Below are 23,009 nucleotides of genomic sequence, written 5' to 3'. Positions count from 1 at the left end.
GCACCCTTTTTTATTTGCTTTACATACTTTCCTTTAATGCAATCTACGCATTGCTCTATTTCTGAGAACTCTAATGGAGGAAGTTTTTCTGTTCTAACAAGTCTTTCTATTCTCCCCCTCGAAATATGGCCTAAACGACAGTGCCATAATTTCGATGATTCATTAGTCCTCTTTTTTTTCTTTTGTACTTTCTCCAACGCGGCAACATTTCATTCACTTTACACACAGAATGTACTTTTTCATGTATGGATAATAAATAAAGTTCATTGTGAAGGAAGGCAACACCCACACAATTATTATTAAACCATATGGCACACTTGCCATGTCCAAAATGACATTCATAATCAACTTTGTCCAAACGTGATACACTAATCAAGTTTCTGTGTAATGTAGGAATATAAAACACATCTCTAAGCTGGATCGTAAATCCATCGGGAAGCTCCAAGGAGATGTCGCCGACAGCCTCTACGTCCGCTTGGACTCCATTTGTAACTTCAATGCATATTTCGTTTCTTCGCGTAGTCCGCGTCGAACGGAATCCCTGTAAAGAATTTGCAACATTAACAGTAGCACCAGAGTCAATCCACCAAGTAGATTTTGAAAACTGTGTATACAGGGATTCATTTACAAAGGAAATGAAGTTTATACCATTCTTTGCCATGATTGACTTTAGCCATTCCGGGCAATTTTTTTTGTAATGCCCGGTCTTCTTGCAGTGGAAGCATGTGTCTTTGTCCACTGGAAGAGTCTTTTGCTATTGCTGATGTTGCATGGGAGCTTTACCATGTGGCTTTGAAGGAGAACTTTGATTGCCTTGAGCGAAGTTCTTTTTCTTATTATCCTCACATAGTTCAGGGAACCACCATATGAGGATTTAATTCTATCCTCCTCTTGTACACACATGGCTATAGTCTTTTCAATATTCCACTTCTCTGGTTAGATATTGTAGTTGACAACAAAAGTGACAAACTCTTTTGGCAATGAAGCCATAATGAGATGAACAAACATTGCAGGCTTAATCTCTAGATCAGCATCCATGGGCTCAACTTAGAAGCCATGTTGCTCATCCTAAGATTATGCTCTCTTATGCCATGTCCCCCTCCTATGTACTTTTTTGTCACCAGCTGCTTCAGCAGCTGGGTAGCATATGTCTTTGAAGAACCAGTAAACTGGCTCTTTATCTTTTCAAGATACTCCCGTACGGAAGCACACGCTGCAAATGAGCCCACAATAACGTGCTCAATTGTGTTCTTTATGAAAGCCATGCACTTTTTATTGGCGGTGAGCCACTTTTTGTTCTCGAGGGTGTATGACATCTCCAATGGAGCATACTTCCTCTTCTTTTTCTCCCAAGCATCGTCATCATCTTTTGCATCCCTGACTGGCTCTGTAGGGTTTGGTGGCTGTGGAGTGTCAACCACCCAGTCCATCTCGGCACAAACAAAGGCCATGTCCACTTTCTTTCTCCACTCAGTGTAGTTGTCACCCCTGAGGGTTGGTACGTCCTTGAGGCATCCCATCAAGTAGTACCCTCCTGAAACGACAATGACGTGAGAAGATAACAACAATTGCATGCATTAATCCAACGTTGGTCAAAATTGATACATACAACTGTTTGTGCAATTTAATCTATATCATCGTTGGGCAGAAAATAGAATTAAATGCACACTTTAACCATTAATCATGATCATGCTATTAATGACGTTGGTCAAGAAAAAATAATAGGATCACAATTAACATAAAACACTTTTAATTATGTTCTTTTGATTTAGACAATACTTTTAAACTATTTGCAGCGGACTATGAACAAAAATTATAACTTTGTACTTTTCAGAAGTATTAATTTGCACTTTTCTATTTCCTAAAACAAACATCTCGTCGGTTCAGTTTGAATAGGACAAAAATTATACCAAAATGTACAAAAACTGAGCATATACGGCAAAATAAATGCATCTGTAAAAAATTGCCCAAAACGGCCCGTTCTCGTCGGCCCACGCGGCCGACCGCCAACTCTCCTCTGGCCTGAGGCCATTTTCGGCCAGCGCAGCCCATCCCACAGCCTGCTGCCTCTTTCACACGCGCACGCGGCCCACGGCCCAGCAGCTCACGAGTACTCGGCCCTAGGCCCAGCTCGCGCTAGCCGGCCCGCGCCCAGCCTCCCTTCCAAGAGCAATCTCCGCCGTCCGATCAGATCGGACGGCCGAGCGCGTGTTTCGCCCGAGTCAAAAACCCCCGCCCGAAAACCCTAGCTAAAACCCTAATCTTTCTCCCCTTGACTCTTTCTTTCTGGCGGCGGCGGCGGAGCCTTCGGCCGGAGGCAGCCCGCCGGCGAACAACGGCGAGCCACGCCGCCGGCCTCTCCTCTCGCCTCCCTTCCTTTTGTGCCGCCCCTGTTTCTCTCCACTGTTTCTGTCATGGCAGCGGCGGAGGCGGAAGAGCTGCGGCCGGAGCCGCCCGCCGGCGAGCGGCGAGCCACGCCGGCGGCATCTTTTCTCCCCCCACCTCCTCCTTCTTTCTTTCCGGCGAGCACAAATTGCACCCGACGGTTAACTGTTCATGGTGGCGCTGCCCGTGGCCCCCTTGCCGGCGAGCGCGTGCACCCGACGGTGCGCGCGCCGCCGCCAAGTGGTTCACCGGCGGCACCTCTTTCTCGGCGATGGGGCCCAAACGACGACGCACGGCGGCGCCATCCCCGGCCGACCCATCCTTGGTGAGTTTCTGTTGGAGCTAGGGTTTTTCTTTTTCGTTTTGATTTTCTTTGCTCTTTTTCTTTGTCTTTCCCGACGGATCTACAACTCTAGAAGGCTCTGATACCAATGTTAAGACCGTAAGATCATCTAGGTGTAAATCCATCGGTGATTGCTGTTCTGTGAATCAACATGGCATGCGGGTATGGGGCTAGAGAGAGAGAGAGAGAGAGAGAAATGATGTGTACCTTCGCCTTGGGACGACAACGAACTTGACTGACCGGCCATGTCGATGGTGAGGGAGCGACGGTGAGAGAGAGACGACGGGGCGACAGCGGGGACGGAGCTTCCCGTCGCCTCTGCGCAATCCTAGATCGGAAGGGATTGTCGATGGGGAGTTTGGCTACGCAGTTAACCTCGTAGTGCGTGCCCTGGCCCCCCACCCTCTTTATATATCGCAGCGCGACAGGGGCCCACCAACCATATTGGGTTGGGTGCCCCCGATCAGGGCACGTCAGATTTAGGCCCGATGGGCCGTTGGGCTCACATGGCTGGGAGATCACTCTAACAATAAACAATTGAGCACTTACAATTTACTTGGCACAAAATGTTTATTTGACAGTTGAATTAATCCCATACGATGGGGACTTAATTAATTTTCCACGAAGCTATGAATATCAATAGTTGACCTTGGAGCAGTGGAGCCTGACCTCGACGGGCATCCCCATGGGTGGTGGTATGTTCCCCATCTTGACCATGGCGTTGGCGAAGTCCCTGGCGAAGGCCTCACCATCGGTGCTGTACATCTCCACCAGATGGTCCTGCATCCCACCGTGCCCCCCGTAGAGAGCCTGGTCGGAGGACAGAAGGCCGCGGTGCGCGGTAAGGTCCCGGTAGTAGGCGTTGTCGAACCTCATGGGCGTCTGCGAGTCAAACGGCGCTTTCCCGTCGGAGGGGCCTTCTTGCAACGGGCACGTTTGCCGCCTGGCGTCCGCGAAGGAAGGATCGATGTAGTGCTCGTTGTCAATCCCGTAGACACGGTCCCTGTAGCTCTCGCATTTGGCCATGCCGACGGTGTGCGCACCCGAGAGCGCCGTCATGTCGCTGGCGTCGAGGCCGTGCTTTGCGAACATGGTGATGAGTTCTTCCAGGTTATCTTTTGGGCTCGGGAGCGCGTTCTTGGTGGACTCTGGGTCAGCGGCGGCCCGTGAGTCCTTGCGGCCCAGCGGCACGGCCCAGGTGGGGCCTCCGAGAAGGGCCACGGCGTCGCGGGACGCCAGGGCCAGCACGTCGGCGCAGGAGACCGTGGCCGGACAGTCGTGCTCGAGAATGGACTTGATTTCGTCGATTACCGTGAAGCCCGTGAGCGAGTCGTTCGGCTCCGCGTCCTTCTCGCTGGCGGAGAATGGCGTGGCATCCAGGAGAACAGAGCCGTCACATCCCTGTCATATATCATTTGTGAACGGTCGTTTAGCAATATATAAAAACTAAAAACACGACAAGAATTTAGGATCGCAGAGAGAGTAACTTGGTAGTGAAGAACATGACATGCATGAGTATGTTGAAATGCTTACGTTGACGAAGCAGTCATGGAAGAAGAGGCGGAGGACTGCGGGTGCCATCCTCGGCTCGCCGGCCACCCTGTGCGCCATCACGGACCTCACGACGCCCTGTACGTTTGGGCATGTCTTTTCGTAGTACCCCGCGGAGAGCACGTTGGAATTGGCCGCCGTGCAGGCGAGACCAACGAAGAGGAGCAGTGCAAACCAAGAAGAAGAAGAGGACGCCATGACTACTGAACGACGATCGCTGTAGTGTGTATAGAAGAAGCAGGCTAGGAGAGTGTAAGATTTTTCTTAATTAGCTAGGCGAGGATGTTATAAGGTTGTAGTGGATGATTGGGAAGGATGAGACGGGAGCTGCTTTTATAGAGTTCGGTTTGTGCTTCGTTCTCCCTGCACGCGTACAAGTTGCTTTTACGCGCGTGTAGTGCATGCATGCATGTGCGGACCCTCGATGATTTTGTAGCTCGAGTGACAAGGTCTCGGGTCTGTCGTCTGCCGCCTCGTGCTTCTTGGTCGGAACTCTGACGAGGTCGGGAGGGGAAGAAGGGCAAAACAAAGGTGGAGGGAATTGACAGGCCACCTAATACACGTAGCTAGCCTGAAAGGATCGTCGACATGGTTGCTTGCTTGGAAAGAACACTCGAAAGATGGTTTATATTTTTTTACTAGGGAGATTTAATTGTGTTTTTACAGGATGCATGCAATTGTTATTCGCTGTGCGGGGGCTGTGTGCTACCGATAGAGCAGGACTTTCGTGCATTTCCACGTGACAAATTAAGATTGTGAAACGATTCACTGTTAAAAAAATCTGACAAAAGAAATATACCATACTCCTGGTGTCGGGTGGCATATTTGGTGAAAACCATCTTTGCTATCCAAATTGTGCAAACTCAATCGAATTTTTTTCAAACAATTCTAAAAAAACACATAGGTTAGAGAAGTGATGTTGTATACATGCGTAAACTTTTAAGTCCCGCTCGCTCTGTCGCCCAGAGGAGGCTGTCTTCGTCGGAGGCGGGAGGCGGCGCTCCGCCCAGCCTGATGCCGAGGCCGTCGCGCAGCCCAGTCCAACCCTCCCACGCTGCTCCCCACCATCCTGCCAGCTGCCTCCTGCGCTCTGTGACGCTTTTTTTAGGACAAAACAGTATGATTTTATTATTGAAACTAGTACGGTGGCCCTTGCAAATGCGAGGGTATCATTTAATGTGCTAAAAATCTTTGAAAATAATAAATATTTGGTATCATGGACACTTGTATCTGTGATTGGAAATAATATTGTTTTATAGCCATTGCAAAGGTTATGCCATATGAGATATCACAAACAACAGATTTTTTTTTTAATTTGTGGACTTCTGTATAGTTTTATGCTTTTACGAAAACATCATACTAATTACTCCACTGTGTATGGGTTTCTCGAGCGTGTAATATGAGACGGCCAAACAAAAGTTGAGATCTCAAGCTAACACATATTTTGTGTAATATTAAGTTTGTACAAAACTTAAAATTCATACCAGGTTGACTGCGTTGGAATGCGGTACATATACAAATATTTATATGTTGTGGTTCATTAATAGTTGGGTTTCACTATAGAAATTGCTGAACAATGTTTAGTACAACTCCAAAGATCTATAAAATGTGATACTCCCTCCGATCCTAAATTGTTGTCGTTGTTTTAGTTGTTTTAGTTATTAAAACAACAACAACAATTTAGGATCGGAGGGAGTACTATATAAAAAATTCAAGGGTCTTACAAACCATTGGCAGGCCGATAAAAAATATAAGAAACTTTGGTGTTTAACTATTCAAAATTATAGATGAGCTTTTGGATTGAGTCATAATAAGAATTCTTCCACATTGATGGGTAAAAAAGTGGAAGAAACATAATTTGTAGATCTTTGTTCTAAATACATAAAATTTTACTTATTTCGTTTCAAAATACATAAAATTTTAAATATCAACGTTTCCAAAATATAACTTATGTAACATGTAAGCAGCAGGATGTGTGGTGCTGGGAAAAACTTCATTTGTGCCATGTAGAAACTATTATTTCTATTACAATGTTATCAAAATAGATATGGAAGTCCAAAGGCAGCAAATGGAGATGGTTTACTTGTTCAATGATAAGCATAAAGCAGAAATAAATAGCAACGTCTTGAAACATGAATTCAGCTTCCAGCTTGCATGTAGTAGCTAGTCAGATAGATATGATACACACACACATTTGTTTTGGCTGTGCATGTTTACTGATAAAACAGAATAGAGTGCAATGGTGTGAACTTTGAAGTCATGTCTAGCTAGGACAAAACCGTTAGAAACATCTACTGGCTTTAGAATAACTAACAAAAATTAAACTGAATAATAAATTTCCAGTTGATTAAAGGTGGTGTATCCTGTTAAAACCACCATTACGGTGAGAACTATGTGAAAGCCATAGCAAAAGTTTAAAAAAAACAGAATAATAGCATTTGTTGGGGAAGTGATGTTCTGTATAGATTAAAGTAAAACTTAAAGTCAAATAAATTGTATTTCACATAAGGAGGAAAAACAAATTCAGAGTGATCGTTTGTTTCGTTAACTCCTCCCAAATGCAGTTGAATTTGGAATTATTATTTTTGCATTTTTATAGAACATCACTTATCCAACATATCTATCCTTCTGACAATTTGTTTGAAACTTATACACATGGTTTTGTCAGAGTTATTTGCGCATCTTGCACCCGAAGATGGTGTTTTCACCTAATATATTTGCCTCGACTAAATACGTAAAATCAGGCCATGTATGATTGCTAATTAGTCACTAACCAAATGGTCTACCTATTAGCCACTCACAGTATCATATATAATACAATCATAAGTGTATAGGATGCAACAACATGAAAACAAACATTCATTCGAAAGCAGTAACATTTAATCTTTGAAATAAATCAATTTTTCTTTCATGTACAAATGCAACATGAGCCACAGGACACAAAAAAGAAGAAAGCAAACCTCCTTTGTGTAAACATTATGCTTCTAACAGGGTGTGCGATGTGTCTGGTCTTCAATGATCATGCAACTCCCGATTTGCAAACTCTCTAGAATAACATAAGCGCTTATTTATACATGCTTCCAGGCATGGACATGTGATCTGTGGAAAAACACCCAAAATTCAGTGAACCAATTTGCTATGATGTAGGGAAAGTAATAGGTGGTCCTTAGTTTGCAGTTAACCATGATGCCCAGAATTAAAATAGTATATGTTACGGATTCTAATTTCATATGTGCGGCATCTCGTAGTAAGAAAGTATACTTCATATTATCTTACGTCTAACGTAGATTTAACCGCCATGAAAAATACAGTTATGGATCATTCTAATTACAATAATCTAGCTTTAGGATTAAAGAATCCGGCATGTGACTTCCTGCAGTGCATCACCAACAAATTCTAATGATATCTCACCACTTTCTTTAAACCCAAAATTTTGAACTCTTGGTGGAAATTGTGATCGGCCTGGAGAGAGAGTCACTAAAATTGTTATGCTAATTTTTTTTACCTTTAGTGATATTCCTCTTTGGCGTGAGGTACTAATGAAGCCTGATCGATCATTCAAAAATTAATGTGTGTGGATGTAGTTGGATTGTAGCCTGCAGGCCTTGAACGAACCTTTATATCCTAGTGCAGTCGATCGATGATCTTGAAGACGGAGACACCGAAGGGTTAAAAGGTAGATTTCTGCAAACGGTGACGTCTTTGTCAAAGCGTGTCATCGTGTAACTCACCCAACAGAGTTAACACACCCTAATACTGGTCGAGCAACGGTGGTGATGCATCAACGCACCAAGAACGATGGAGAAGACTACGCGAGCACACGTCATGATGCAGGGAGATGGCCGGCACCATTGGAGAGCACAGGTCATGATGCAGGGAAAGGGCCGGCGCCATCGGTCGGAGAAAAGCGATGACTTTTTTCCAATCCACTCGTTGTAGGGAGTCTTCTCTTTATTCTTGTTTGGAACTCTATTCAGGACATGACATTGTCGGGTTTTCCTAAAGATCAATCACATGAATACGAACACGATCAGAACTTTATTTGGTCAGAGGCACCTGTCGTGCCTTTATTTTCTTATTTCTTATCTCTCAAATTAATCCCTCGATACAAAACTTTTATCTCAAACCAGCCATAGGTGTGTATATATACACGCACTTAGTACCTAACAGACTACGACTATGACACATCTCAATGGATTCCTACTTGGACTAAACATAGACTTCCTTGTCTAGTTCGGACTACTACACGTGTAGCATGCAAACCTAATCAGACTCAAACTAGAACACTAGCATTAACAGACCCAAGATTAGACTAACAATCTCCCCCTAATCTTGACTTATTGTCTTCCTGCTCCCCTGATCTTGACTCTCCGCAGTTTCACGACTTATCGACTACACTCAACGTATGATCCAGATTTCCAGTCACGCTAGCTCCCGCATGGACTACACCGCCCACACCTAGCGTAATACGTGCTAGCTAAACCCATAGCTCCACATAGAGACATGTACTCATTGAAGAGACTCACCTTCACTGGTTACCGCCCCACTATACGCTTGAGTTTCCGTCTTCTCGTCAAGACACACAGATGACACCCGCCACCTTGTCTGCACGCACATCTTCGCCCTCAGTGATACACCTCACCGGACAGCCTTTCGACCGTGACGCACTTCCGCTGCAACAGAGTCCCACACAGACAAGCACTTGGACACAACCACGACTCACAGACGCTGACCTGGACGTACATACGCAGCTTGACCCGATGTCGAGCACTTTCCGACGATCAGGATGATCTCCCGTTACTAGGAGATCGGTCCACTGCGACGATAGTCCTATCTGATCTGCTGAACGTCGCTCCACTGCACCGCCACCGATTGCCCGATCCAATCCGCTGAACATCTCTTCACGCATTGCCACCGTTCTTATCCGTGGATACCACTCCGCCGCTGATTGCCCGCCCCGAGGCGCTAGCACATCGCCCCCCCGGGGCAAGCGCGTCGTCAAATCTTTAACCTCGTTCTGATACCAAATGTTGGGTTTGCCCAAAGATCAATCACATGAAAACGCACACGATTAGAAATTTATTTGGCCAGGGGCACCTGTCGTGCCTCTATTTTCTTATTTCTTATCTCTCAAATTAATCCCTCGGTACAAAACTTGATCTCAAACTACAGCCATAGGTGTGTATATATACACGTACGTAGTACCTAACAGACTACGACTAGGACACATCTCAATCGATTCCTACTTGGACTAAACAGAGACTTCCTTGTCTAATTCGGACTACTACACGTGTAGCATGCAAACCTAATCAGACTCAAACTAGAACACTAGCATTAACAGACCCAAGATTAGACTAACAGACATGAAGTCAATAAACTGGTGGTGTCTAACATGGAGTTCACCAAGTCAGTCAACGTGCAGCTTTTCCTCTCGGCGACCCGTTTGATTGGGGCGAATAGGGAGACGTTCTCTCATGCATGAATAATACCGTGTTGCTCACAAAATTCATCGAATATTTTGGGAAAATACTCGCCACCATGATCCGACCTAAGATGTTTGATCTCTTTCTCTCCAATCGATTTTCAACTTCAGCCTTATAGATTTTAAAGTAGTCTAAAATCTCATCTTTAGTTCGCAACAAATAAACATAGAAGAACCTAGTAGCATCATCAATTAACGTCATGAATTATCTCTTTCCACCTTTTGTCAACACACCATTCATCTCACAAAGATCAGAATGTATGAGTTCTAAAGGTGCCAGATTTCTCTCCTCGGCTGCCGTGTGAGGCTTTCGAGGTTGCTTTGATTGCACAAAACTATGGCACTTAGAACCTTTGACAATGATGAAAGTAGGAATTAAACTCATACCGGATAGCCAAGACATTAAACCAAAAATTAATATGACATAGACGAAAGTGTCAAACACTTGCATGATCATTAACACTGTTACAAATATGGTTCACTGACATATTATAAAATCTGAAAGGGAAAAGCGGAACAAGCCTCCGCACTCATAGCATTTACTAATAAATTGTCCAAGTTTGGACACAACTACTTTATTAGAGTCAGCTACCTTAAAACCATATCTGCATAAAAGGGAACCGCTAACGAGATTCTTGTTCATGGAGGGGACATGCTGCACAATCTTTCCCGAAGTAAACTTCGATCGACCGTACCAACACCACGAACAGCTACATGCAACCCGTTCCCCATCAAGACAGTTGAATCCTTTCCATGCCGGTAAGAAGTAAACAAAGAGATGTCACCACACACATGAACATTAGCACCCGTATCAATCCACCAACATGGAGATTGAAACACTGAAAGAACAGTATGTAAAATACCGTACGGGTCAGTGTTGCTAGCAGTCACGACGTTGACAGTCTTCTGCCCTTTTTTCCCTCTGTGATCTACACGATCAGGACAGTCTCTGGCAAAGTGGCCAAGCCCTCCACATGTGAAACAATTCAACTCAGCTTTGTTTACTTTCTTCTTCTTCTTGAAGGTGTCTGCGCAGGCTTGTTGTTGTTAACAACAGAGGGCTTCTTCCCTTTGTTCTTTCCGTTGCTGTGAAAGTTCCTCTGCGCCATATTGGCATTAGACGGAACTTCAGCGGCCCTCTCAGTGGTGTCCTTAGCCCCAGCCTTCTCTTCAACATCAAAGGACGCTATCAGTTGTTCAACTGATATCTCCTGTCTCTTGTGTTCCAGAGACGTGGCGAAGTTCCTCCACGCAGGAGGCAACTTTGCAATAATGCATCCAGCCAGGCAAGTCACACTTGAGAAGTTGGAGAGCTCTCTCACAATGACTTGTATCTCATGCTCCTGTTCAACTACAGAACGTTTATCCACCATCCAGTAATCGTTAAGCGACTCCATGGTATACAGTTCACTGCCTGCATCGGTTGCACCGAATTTAGCACTCAGTGCATCCCACAGCTCCTTCCCGTCTTCTATGTGCGTGTACACATCACAAAGACGGCCAGAAAAAACACTCAGAATGCATCCTCTCACGGCAACATTGGCTTCATCGAAGTTTTTCTGAGCTTACTCAGACATAACTCCCTCAAGTTTGCCGTTTGTCACCCAGAATACTTTCAGAGCTAGCATGGACTTTAATTGCCATCTTTTAAAGTACATCCCGAAGAATTTATCCGGCTTCAGCACATCGGCTAAACCACCCATAATTAAAGAAGAAAATTGCCTACAATAAGGTTTTTGGATTGTTGGAAAATTAAACAATTTTGAGAATAACAATTTAATGAGTAATTCCAGAATATAAATCACAATGACAGTAACAACTAGCATATGCAACTTGAAAATACTAGAAGTATTCAACATCACAATCAACAGCAGCATGAACTCGCAGATCATCATTAAGCAATAGATCGAATCACAAATTACGTACTGTTGCGGTGGAGAGGAAGTGTGTCGATTCTTCTTAGAGACATGTATCCTCATGAAGCGTCGGAGCATGGGTCTCCGGCATCGGGGATGCGGGGCACCCCCTTGTTGTTCGGTGAGGGGCGAGGCGAGCGCTCCGGCGATCGCCGGCGTGACGTGAGGCACGAAGTGTAGACAGTCGGATTTACCCAGGTTCGGGCCACCTGGAGGTGTAACACCCTACGTCCTACTTTTTGTTGTATTCACGAGTAATTTGTGTGTTCTTACAGATTGCCCGGGGGGATTCCCGGGTAGGCTACTTGTTCTCCTAAGGGGTTCTGCTACGAATGGATGCAACACTACTTGTTACTAACTAGGGTTCGAACCCTTTGACCGGTGGCATTGGTCTTCTTTTTATAGACAAGGGGATACCACAGGTGTCGATGCATGCAGCGTGACACGTTAACTACACGCGTGTCATTGCTACAAAACTTACTCTACTGTAGATCCACGCTGGGCTTCATGCAGCGCCCAAGCCACTGTGCGTTGTAAATAAAATCTCTCTTATGGTAGCCACTGTAGACTTGTTGGGCAAAACTAGCCCTGTTGATGTGACTCCTGTCGGTGCATTAAATGCACTGCGTCCGCTGTCTCGTCTTGTCTCCACTGTTCCGTAGGCCCCACCTGCAACCCCCAAAGCTCTAGTACCCGGGAGGTGCCCCGGTACCGTCGCTCGGCAAGTTGCAGGGGAGCGAGCTGGTAGCTCCCCGGGTTCGCCCCTCCCGGGGAGCTAGCCTAGCGGGGTCTCGTTAGTTGCGACCCACGTGTCCCGTACCAGTGGGGCCCCGTGGGCCACTGGTGCGACAGTAGCCCCCGGGTGTGGGCCGGCAACCTTGAGCTCCCGGGTAGTGTCATCCTAGGTCGGTTGCCGGGCTACACCCTCCGACGTGTGGGTCCCCAGGCTAAGCTGGGAACCCGGCCACGTAGGCCGTCGTTACGCCTCCTCCCGTCGGAACGGGAGGAGCGGGTGCACGATCTCTGGCTCCACTACCCCTCTGCGAAACGGGGTGTTATGGCCCGGTCGCGCAAAACCGTCTTGATTTTTCCAAAACTTTAGGGCGCTTGATTGCCGATCGTGGGGGGCGCCCATTGCAATTCCGCCTGCCGGGTATAAATACCCAGGGGCGGCGTCCCAAGGACTCCCCTCCGCCACTGCCCTTGCCATTGCCTCCCCCAAGCCCCTTGCGCTCCAGCTCCGAAGAAGCCTCCCCTCCCCCTTCCCCCCTCCACCAATGGCACCCAAAGGTCCAGCACGTCCCAGCGGCAAAGGAGAGAAGAGCGGCAAGAAAGAGATGTCAGAGCGAGAGCGCAAGGACAAGGAGAAGAGGGACCAGTATGCGTTCTTCAAGCCCGGCTACAATGGCGAGGCCGGGGAGAAGCTGCGCTTGGCGGTGGCCACCAAGCACAACGAACACGGCCCGACACGCATCCTGCCCGTCGGGTCGGAACTCGGCGAGCACTACTACCGAGTGTTCGTGCAGTTCATCCTCTCCGGGTTCGTGCCGCCGCACTCTCTTTTCCTCCATGCCATCCTCTCCGCCTACCGTCTTCAACTGGCGCAGATTCACCCTACCTCCTTCTTCAAGCTGGTCGTCTTCCAGTATCTCTGCGAGGCGTTCGTGGGGGTGATGCCATCCGTGGCGCTATTCCGCCACTACTACTACCCTCGCGGCAAGAAGGGCGAGGCGATGTCTTCCGGGGTCTCGTTCCTGTTCCGGGACAGGCTCAAATCGGAGTTCATCGTCACGGAGGACCGGAAGATCGAGTCGGAGTGGCGCGCGGACTGGTGCTGGTTGTATATCGAGGAGCACGACGAGGCCTACACCAAGCCCACCGCGCTACCGAAGAAGTCCCGTGACTGGCGGGACCGTGACGCCAAGGACGCCGAGCTCGCGTCGATCTGTGACAAGATCATGGCGCTGCAGCGTGCAGGGCTCACGGATCTAGACGTGGCCCGGAGCTTCATCGCTAGGTGCATCGCCCCGCTGTAGCATCGGACTCATCTGGTCTGGACCTACTCGGGGGAGGGTGACCGGATGAGGTTGCAGCGAGGCGGGCTGACGATGGAGCAGATCCGAACATGGCTCAGGGGGATCACCGGCGACAACTCCCCCTTTGCCGGGCTTCCACAAGGCGTGATGGCACTCCACGCAGGTGTCGCCAACCCGGGGGCCAACAATTACCCACCCTGCAACGAGTGGGGAATCATGGCGGGGACGCTATCAAGCAGCCCTCCCCCGCAACCAAGGACTCGGACCGGAAAGCAACCGATGGCCGAGAGTGAGGAGGAGGACAACTCGGACGGGGACTCCGAGGAGCTACGTCTCCCGCGAGGTTGTCGACACATCCGGGGACGAAGGGTTCCTGGGTGCTGACAGCCCCACGGAAGGGGATAGTGTGGGAACCCGGAATTAACTTCCAGACTCCCCTGTGTTTACCTCCATCAGTCCAGGATCAAGCTGATGAACACAGGCGAAATGAATACCATTGCACAACAAATTGAAGATAGAACAAATCTTTATTAATAATATGCCAAACGGCTTACAAAGTGCAATGTCACCTGACATTAATACAATCAGAAAGGAGCGGAAAGTAAAATGCGTACGTAGCGACTCCATCTCAGCCACTAGCAGTTGATGTACGTGACCTCACTCCTTAGATCCTCCTAGTAGTCATAGTCGGCATCTTTATCTTCAAGGACTCTGCACATCAACAACAAAGCAATGCGATGAGTACATTACGTACTCAGCGTGCCTCCTCTAGGAACCCTGATAACTACATGTGGCTTCAAAGGAAGGCGATATGGTTCTTTTGCATAAAAGCGGTTTTATTTGAAATACTACCATACTTTTGATGAAGGCGTGTGTTTTGATAAAAACAATTTTATCTCAAAAGCATTATCCAACAACGTGAGGGTCCTCGATCACTCACCCAAATCCTCATTTCTAGCAAGAAGTCCGAGAGGGAGGACGGAAGGGAAAGAAGACAGGTCCCGTATGTCAAGAAAGATTCATGTGTCGTCCATGACTGTGGACACGGCTATTTGAATAGTTTTACACTCTGCAGAAGTCGTACGTTGTACCCACATGACACGATCTCGCCCGGTGCCTAACCAGCGGCCTCTGGTGAATACACACACAAATGTGTACCGACAGCGAGTCGTGACAAGGTCTTTCAAAAGAACATACTCAATGTGACACGCCCACTAGGTTTCAACACGGAAGGACATCGTCTGGCGATTCACAGTCCGGGCCCCCTTTTGTGCCGAGGGCTCCCTATCTCAGGGGACACCCCATGAGCGGTACGGCTATGACAACACTAAGCATGAACTCCCTACTAAACCAAGCCAGAGTGGTCGCACGGTTGTCACAATCTTCAGGTTCAAGACTTTTTAGGCCTCATCCACTACGGGTGGCGAATTGCTCCCACACAGACTAGCAATTGCTCCTTCAACCAATGATCCAACTACCACCCGCACCAGTTGTATGGTAAGTTTCACCCAGAGTAGGTAGAGAGAGTAGAAGGGGATTCCAAGAAGAGGGACTACGCCCAGCTCGGCAAGCTCAACAACTTTCAGCAATGGTATCATTGATCCGAAGATCACTTAGAATCCTTGGAGAGACTTTCTAGTGAATAATATGAGCATGGCTAAGCATTTCTACTCTACAAGATTACATATAAAACTACTCCAGGTATCAAAGGAATGGCGACAAGCAAATCATGGCAAAGTGTCAATCGACACACTAGCTACAGGAATAAAATAGCATGCATGTTTATAAAACAATAAATAACTAACTAATGCCCATTTGAAAACATAGGATAAATATGATCAAAGAGAGGGGGGCTGGGGCATGCCTCCGTTGATGATTTCTTCTTCTTCAGCTTCAGATTCTTGTCCTGGTTCCACCTTGTCACTCTCTACTCGTCGTAGCGGTAACCAGAACAAACAAAATATTAAATATGAATACAATAAAACCAAATGAAATGCAAATATGAGAGTGAATAGACAAGACGGCTAAGAATAGGTTTGGAAACTTGGAAAGGATAGGAACAACTTTGATAAGATGGAACAATGAGATTGATTCTAACAAAGTAAACTATATACCCAGAATGAGGGACATAGCTTGATTGGTCATGCCCTTTATGAAGTAATAAATATTATACTACACCATATAGTCACACTGCTAGTAACCATATAGCTCAAGCATAAATGTAAACAGTCACAAAACAATACACCTTATCATGCTAGTTTGCAAGCATCAAACAACTCCTATCATACTAGTGATCATACAAGCAAGAAACATAATGTATCTAGCATGCAACCATAAGAATATGTCAAAAGCTAAGATAAATCTCTATGCAAGATAAAGCTAGATAAGGAATTATGGTTCTAGATGAAAACAAATGATTAAACACAAGCATATTCTCTAAAGACAATCATGGACAACTGGCAAGCAGCTACCAAGTAAACACCAACTGAAATAAGACTATTCAAGTATGACAAGCACGATTCTACACTAATACACAATCTTATGATCTATATGAGTGGCTTGAGCATGGTAACACATAATAGATGCATCTTAACTATATGCAATGCGCCACAAGATGATGGAACACATATGCATTGAGATAATTAGAACTTACCCTAGAGGTACAAGGACAATTAGAATCTAATAACAATATAACTACGAAAAGCTTAGAATGACAAAGGCATATGAATAAGAAGCATACAAGCATAGCATAATATGTAGACAAGCATATGAAACAACATGTATAAGCATGAGCATGTAAAGACAACCCGATATATAAGCATGAAACGAACGTGACACGAACATCATGTTATCTAAGAAAGATGCGTAAACATGCTAGCAATAGCTATCATGCCATGACATGCACATATACACCAAATATGCACGAAGTCACGTGACATGTTACTGAACAAGTAAAGATCATCACCAGGTAACATATACAAGAATAATCAACTACTAACATGTATCACTAGCAAGCAAGAGGTTGACAATGGATGGCATACCATAGTAAGCTAGTAATATCAACGTCCTAAGAAGCATATATCATACAGGAATAGCAAACTAAGCATCTAGCAACTCTTACATACATGCTAGTGGTAAACCAATGGGCAGAGAGCAGACAAGACACGCTTCGCATAAACTGAACATTAAACATAAACAAGGAAACTAGCTAGCATACGCTATGCCTAGCGCACAAACTAGGAACAAAGGCATGTCAATACAAGCATATTGTACTACAAGTGCATTATAAACAATTCATCTCACTCTAGCAAACAAGGCATCATACTCTAATCATCATATAACACAAACAAAAGAAAGACTTGGCTGATACGACATGGCAAAGCTACTAGATTAAAGAACTAAAGACAACTAAAGCATATATGTAAATCTAGCTAACAACATACATGAACAAAATAAAAATACAACCTAAATGATGCATCCAAACAAGGCAAATGCACATCAACTAAGAATGTCATTAGAACAATACCAAAGTTCTACGAGAACATTCATGAAAAATTAAGATTCTAGTTATAGAGCAATGATCACTCAATAGCAAAATACTATAGTATTGCTAGGATACAAGATAATAGACATGGCAAAGTAATAACAATTAGGCATGATTAATGTAGCTAACAATCTTACTACCACCACATGCATAAAGTAATGCTACAAGTTATATACTAATCATATAAGCATGACCTAAACCAAAGAGAATCCAAACATGTGATCCATCAATAACATCAAGCAAAACACATGCTAACATACATGTCAGACCTGGAATTTGACTCATACAAGTATTAAGAAGTGATTGATGATAAGCCAAGACTTCAACCCAAAGCGATCACAGTGCGAGAACTGTGCGGGGTGATATGGTCTTGGAGAGCTTGGAGCGTCAACCCAAAGCGATCACAGTCATGGACCGTGCGGGGTGATATAGCTCCCAACTCCTTGACGAGGGAAATTGCTTACACACCATCATGTCACAACTTAATAAAGCATGAAATATACTTCAAATCCTACATACACCGTGTGCGTTATAACCATACATGCAGCACACACGATGTATGTCACAAACAAGTATCATAACAATAACTCAAGGCAAGCATGCATAGCCATGGATACAGAATAAACAAGCAATACATGCTACTAAACAAATCTAATAAATAGCTAGCCAAGTGATCAGAAAATTCTTCAAACTTGACATACAACTCCTGTGCATGTATATGAACTACAAGAACAGGACATGCAAAAAAATAAATATTGAATCCAATTCAAATTATATACGAATTTGACCTGAATAGCATCGGTTTGTATATAGTTTAAATTCTACCCATCGGATTGCGAATCCGATTCCACCAGCATGTCACTAAGGTCAAAGGTAAACTTTTTTAAGTTGGGGTTGAGGTCAGATTATGGACTGAACATGGAAGAGCATGGAAATATTGGTCATAAACAAGATGGCATTGAAGTTGTCGGAGCTCCGGTCATCGGATGCAGGATCCTCTCCTGTTCTAGTCTACCGGAGGTGAATATAATTGAGTGACATGAATGGATTTTACAGCAACTAGGTATAGGATGTGTATGACCGTGTCGGTCGGGATCCGCATGGATTTGAGAACACGTGGCCAAAACAAATAATTGAACAGGATGTCATGTTTAGGATTAGAACCGATATAGATGAGTCGACGTGTAAAAGGAATTAGGACAGGACTCACCGAAGGGGAAGAAATCGTGCCATGAACGCGACGACCGAAGTTGACAAAGATGAATGAAATCCGTCCCACGTGGTCGTTCTGCTGGGCTGCGGGTTAGGGCGGTGACTCTGCTGCGTTGAGGCTCTGCTCCTGGCGCGAGATTGCAACCTGCGGGGCTCCGGTTCAGCGGGAACAGCCGGCGGCGTCCGTGATAGTGTTGTGGGCTGCCAGCTCGGGGACGACGCGGCCAACGGTTCATGTTTGATGCATAACCTTGCCACACCGATAGGAGGGGATTACTTGAGTTTACAGATCAAAGGAAAATTCAAAACAAAGCTACCTCGTGGTATCACCATCAAGAATGGTGACGGCGGCCGGCGGGGTAGATGATAATAGCACGGGCTCTACAATGGTTCTCGGGCGAAACTCTGGGCAAGGAAACGAAGGAGGAGACGAAGAGGCTCAATATGGCGCGGTAGGAATTATGTTTTGTGGGCTGTGGTGGGAGATCAGGAAACGTATGCCAAAAACCTGCACTCGGGGCGTCCGTTTCAGTGGGGAATTGAAGACAGGAAACTGATGGTTGAAAGCTGAATCGGTTCACCAGGTGATGTAGATTAATTTGGCCATTTTGGTTTTCAGAGAAACGATAGGGAGCGAGAGAATCGAAGGGGAAAATCAAGGTGGCGGCGTGCACAGGTGCGTGCGTTTCTGGAGCTGGTGCTGGTGCTCGTGAAAGAAGAAAGAATCAGGGAGTCGAGCAGTTGTGCGTGCAAGACAAGACAGGCCCAAGCGTGAGGAGAGAAAGAAAATAATAGGAAGACTAGCTGGGCTAAGGGAAGGTGCAGCTTAGGCAAAGAAAAGAGAGAAAAAGGAGAGGAAGATGGGCTGCGACCCAGAGAACAGGAAAAATGTCTTTTCCAAAAAAAAGACTGAAACTTCATAAACCTCCAAATAGAATGCAAACGAGCTCAGAAATTCCAAATTGCATATTTTAATACGCCGAATCGAAATAAAGTACCAGCAAACCAAAATAGCAAGTAAGACTTAAATTTAATTTGTAGTTGTTGTTACTCCGATTTGAAACCAAAACTTTTAGGAAATTTCAAATTAAGCTTTCATAAATTCATCGAAATTTTTCAGTCCTCTTTTTATGAAAAAGTTTCTAATTTTTTTCTTCCAAAAACCGGTCTGTTACAGACCGCGATGACGACGACGTCGTGCCGCTATCCCGCCTGCCCGCCGTGCAACGGAGCCATCGCGGGGGCGGCCCACCGGCCCGAGGCTCAGCCCCCGACACGGTGGGGAGCTCTGGCGGTAGCGGGAACGCTCCGCCAGCGCGGAAGGCGCCTCCTTCGGGAGGGATCTTCGCCAACTGCCGACTGGTTTTGAATCCAGCAAAGTAAGCTCTCTTCCTTAAACTATATTTCTTGTTTTTCCTGGTAGCATTTCGGTGAATAACCCTTCTTGCCTCAAGCCGGCGGGGAAGAGGGGACCGGTGAGCTCCCCACCGGCGACTTTGAGCAAGAAGCCGCGCACAACCCCTGGCACGAGCGGGGGAAGCCCCCAAGTCGGGACGGGGGGCGCGGTGACGACGGCAACAGTGGGTGGGGGCGACGTCGCCCACACCATAAGCAAGGCGGCGGCCCCGGGAGCAGGTGCGCTCGACGAACTTTGTCATGCACCATTCTTTTTTTTTCCTTTCTTCAGCGTCTAATATTCCTCCCGTGCTTCCTTATCCAGGACTGGGAAATGTTGTCGGGGCCTACCTAGCAACGGACGACGGCGGACGCCAAGAGGCGACCCACACAGAGGGAGGGGACACGGAGCAAGGTACGCCACACTCGCCCCAGCACTCCTCCCCATTCTTTTTGCGCTTCATCTTTTCTAACAATCCTTCTTGCAGCCCCTTCTGCTGCCGCCACTGCGGGAGCAGGGACCGCAGAACTCATCCCAGGGGGCACCGCGGCCGATGCGGAAGCCGCCCCTGAGGTGACGGTGGAGCAACTCTCCACCGGGCAGAGCGGGGGTGGAGGGGCCTCTCCCGGCAGCCAAGCCACCGACCCGATGGTGACCGGGGAGGCAGCGGCCACCGGGTCCGAGCCTCTCGACCGTGTCGCAACGGAGGCCAGCCGTGAGCAACCACCCAGCCCCCAAGCAGAGACAAGGGACGAGCTCGCAGCAGGCGGAAGCGGGGGAATGCGCTCGCCTTTGCCGACACTCAAGGAGGTGGTGCGGTCACAGACTGTGGCCGCGGGAGCCTCCTCAAGTATCGGGGCGATCGCAGGGGCAGGTTGGGGTCTGCTGAATTGGGACCCCAGCATCTTCGACCAGGGGCACGAGATCATCGAGGGCATCAAGCGGTAGCAGCTAGGGTTCGTCAAGGAGCGTCGGCAGGAGCGGGCACGCCTCCAGGAGGAGATCCAGGTGGCGCAGCAAGCCCAGGCCGAGGCGTTTTAGCCCTTGGTCCCAGAAGCACACATCCAGCGCTAGCTACAGGAGCTGCGCGAGGAGCACCAACAAGTGCTCGAGTCGTTGGAATCGGCATGCCTTCCAGCCGAGGGAGAGCACCAGGAAGCGTTAAGGGGCTTCTAGGAGTGCCTCGATGAGAAGACCGGGCTCATCTCCAGCTACTCCACCAAGATCCAGCAGTTGCTCAACTAGGGGAGCAGGCCACGGCAGCCCAAGCTGCGGCGATACGAGCCGCGTCCCGGGAGAAGGAGTTGCACGAGCAGCTCCAAACCCGGGAACGCGAGTTCCAGGAGCAGCTCAAGGCTGCGACCGACGCCAACAAGGCCCTCAAGGGCGAGCTGGACGTCGCCCGGAACGATTTTCGATACCTTGACGAGGAGAACTCGGAGAAAGCGGCGAAGATTTCCAAGCTGAAGGACGAGCTCAGGGGCCAGAAGGCCAAGATCGAGCTCGCCAGCCGCAACCACGCGAAGCTCGGGAGCCAGCGCTAGGAGAGCACGGCCCTGCTCCGCAGGTTGGTAGAGGTGGGGAACGAGTCGCGGTCGAAGCTGGCGGTACCCCCGGCAGCCATCGACAGCAGCGACGTCAGCACCCTCATCCCCTTCTTCGTGGAGTTCGTGGGAAGGTGGACGGCCGTGGTGGACCGCATCCGCAGCTTCGGGGACCGGCAAGTGAGCGTCGCCGCGTCTCAGGTTGCCGGCGCCATCCTGCCGCGGGTCCACTGGGCCTACCCGGAGTTCCCCTTCGAGACCATCTTCAACGACTGGTTACCGGAGGAGAGAACAAGGAGGAGCACGCCAACGCTGTCAGCTGCTTCGTCGACGAGATGGTCGCGTGGAAGGCAAGGCAGGCTGGTGCTGGTGAAGATGAGGAGGAGGTCGCCAGCGAGGAGACGCACGCCGCCCAAACCGCCGCCCCGGAAGCACCCCCCGCGTAGTCGTTCCTTGTATCTTTCAGTTTTTCCACTTTTTGCTTGTTCTCCTGTGACTGGCGCGAGGCGCCTTACTTTGTGTTAGCCCTTGTCACTTCGAATGCTTACCGCGAACTTGTTTGTTTCAATTTCATTTTATTTATCCAATGGCAATTTACTTGTTTTTCCGTCTATAACTAGCTTGCCGGGGATGGGCTCTATTCTTCTCGTGTTTTAACCTTGTGTACCCAAGTACTTGCCAATTGCGTGTTTAGCTAGCCCAGGGACCCGGGTCGGACCCGCGGTGCCAAACTAGGGCTAAACAGCAACGACCAGCCACTCCACCTGCGGATTTACTACCCCAGCACGCACGCCTCCGGGACGGACCCGCGAGCCACGTGTGGGAGGCGTCCTCCCCCCGCAAGCATCCTTCTTACAGTCCGACGACACAGGGACTGAGCTTCCCTCGGCAAGCCAGTGTGATTTAAAGGAAGAACTAAGGACTTGAAACGAAGTACTTACATTTCTGTTCCCTCTGCATTTAGAGCACCCTATTGAGAGCCGTGGCAAGGACGTAGTTGCAGTGCACCCTCCAGCGGCATGCGCGGAGGCATGCACCACCAACGCGTCTTCGCGACGCCTCTCGTCTCTTGCGTTGCCATCTCTGGTGTCCTCCTCTAAGCGATGTGGCAAGGCCGCGATGGTGGGAACACCCTCAATGACAAGGGATGCACCACCATTGCCTTTCTGCGACATTACTTGCTTTCTTGCCCGTTGTTGTTGTTGCGCTTTCTCCGGTTTTTAAATAGCCAGAACGCTGCCCTTGCCGCCACGCATGCAGAACTGACGACACCCGTGACTGCTCCACGAGCATCACCGTGCGCGTTCATCCCCACCTTTATCCTGCATGTGAGATTCTTGCAGTGCCCATGGTGCATAGAGAATTTTTCAAAATGCACGAAAAAAGACAACACTAATTGGATAACCTCCTGCCTCCCAGCACCCGGGCACAGAAGAGTCGACCTCAGACTTGGGTGTGAGCATCTCCTCTATTCCACGGTGCCGTGCAGGCACGTAGCACGTTGTTTACCGGTTCATCAACTGCTTGGTCACCTGCACTACCCGGAAAGGGCCTTCCCAGTTTGGAGTCAACTTGTTCCCGGCCTTCGTTCCTTGTATCT

The 23,009-nt window shown here is 47.8% G+C and overlaps 3 protein-coding genes and 1 long non-coding RNA gene across 5 annotated transcripts; 1 reads left to right on the top strand and 3 right to left on the bottom strand.

Annotated features, from left to right (window-relative positions):
• Positions 1-1,205: 1,205 nt before the first annotated feature.
• LOC112270106 lies at positions 1,206-3,068 on the bottom strand (the record flags this gene model as incomplete). Its single annotated transcript, XM_024457801.1, has 2 exons — positions 2,936-3,068; positions 1,206-1,534 (listed from the first exon to the last, which is right to left on the bottom strand). Coding segments are annotated over exons 1-2 (369 nt in total), but the record flags the coding sequence as incomplete, so codon positions are not given.
• Positions 3,069-3,114: 46 nt separating this feature from the next.
• On the bottom strand, positions 3,115-4,594 carry LOC100830887 (peroxidase P7). 2 transcript variants are annotated; one of them, XM_024461393.1, is made up of 3 exons: positions 4,262-4,594; positions 3,398-4,129; positions 3,115-3,251 (listed from the first exon to the last, which is right to left on the bottom strand). In XM_024461393.1, the coding sequence occupies exons 1-3, from the start codon at positions 4,475-4,477 to the stop codon at positions 3,231-3,233; spliced, it is 969 nt and encodes a 322-aa protein (XP_024317161.1). In that variant the 5' UTR covers positions 4,478-4,594; the 3' UTR covers positions 3,115-3,230. The 2 variants fall into 2 exon arrangements, with proteins under 2 accessions (XP_024317161.1, XP_003560709.1); XM_003560661.4 differs by lacking the exon at positions 3,115-3,251 and having other exon boundaries at positions 3,253-4,129.
• Positions 4,595-15,577: 10,983 nt separating this feature from the next.
• On the bottom strand, positions 15,578-19,224 carry LOC112271887. The gene is made up of 3 exons (XR_002965407.1): positions 18,787-19,224; positions 18,468-18,719; positions 15,578-15,640 (listed from the first exon to the last, which is right to left on the bottom strand). It is a non-coding gene; the product is annotated as an uncharacterized LOC112271887 (long non-coding RNA).
• Positions 19,225-19,652: 428 nt separating this feature from the next.
• LOC106865659 (mucin-19-like) lies at positions 19,653-21,409 on the top strand. The gene is made up of 5 exons (XM_024457800.1): positions 19,653-19,747; positions 19,893-20,104; positions 20,190-20,279; positions 20,353-20,739; positions 21,090-21,409. The coding sequence occupies exons 1-5, from the start codon at positions 19,653-19,655 to the stop codon at positions 21,407-21,409; spliced, it is 1,104 nt and encodes a 367-aa protein (XP_024313568.1).
• The last annotated feature ends 1,600 nt before the right edge of the window (positions 21,410-23,009 follow it).

The sequence above is a fragment of the Brachypodium distachyon genome, chromosome 1, assembly GCF_000005505.3.
Source record: "Brachypodium distachyon strain Bd21 chromosome 1, Brachypodium_distachyon_v3.0, whole genome shotgun sequence".
NCBI classification, from domain to species: Eukaryota; Viridiplantae; Streptophyta; class Magnoliopsida; order Poales; family Poaceae; genus Brachypodium; species Brachypodium distachyon.
Note: the sequence above shows the minus strand (reverse complement) of the source record. Positions and strands in the feature narration are given on the sequence as shown.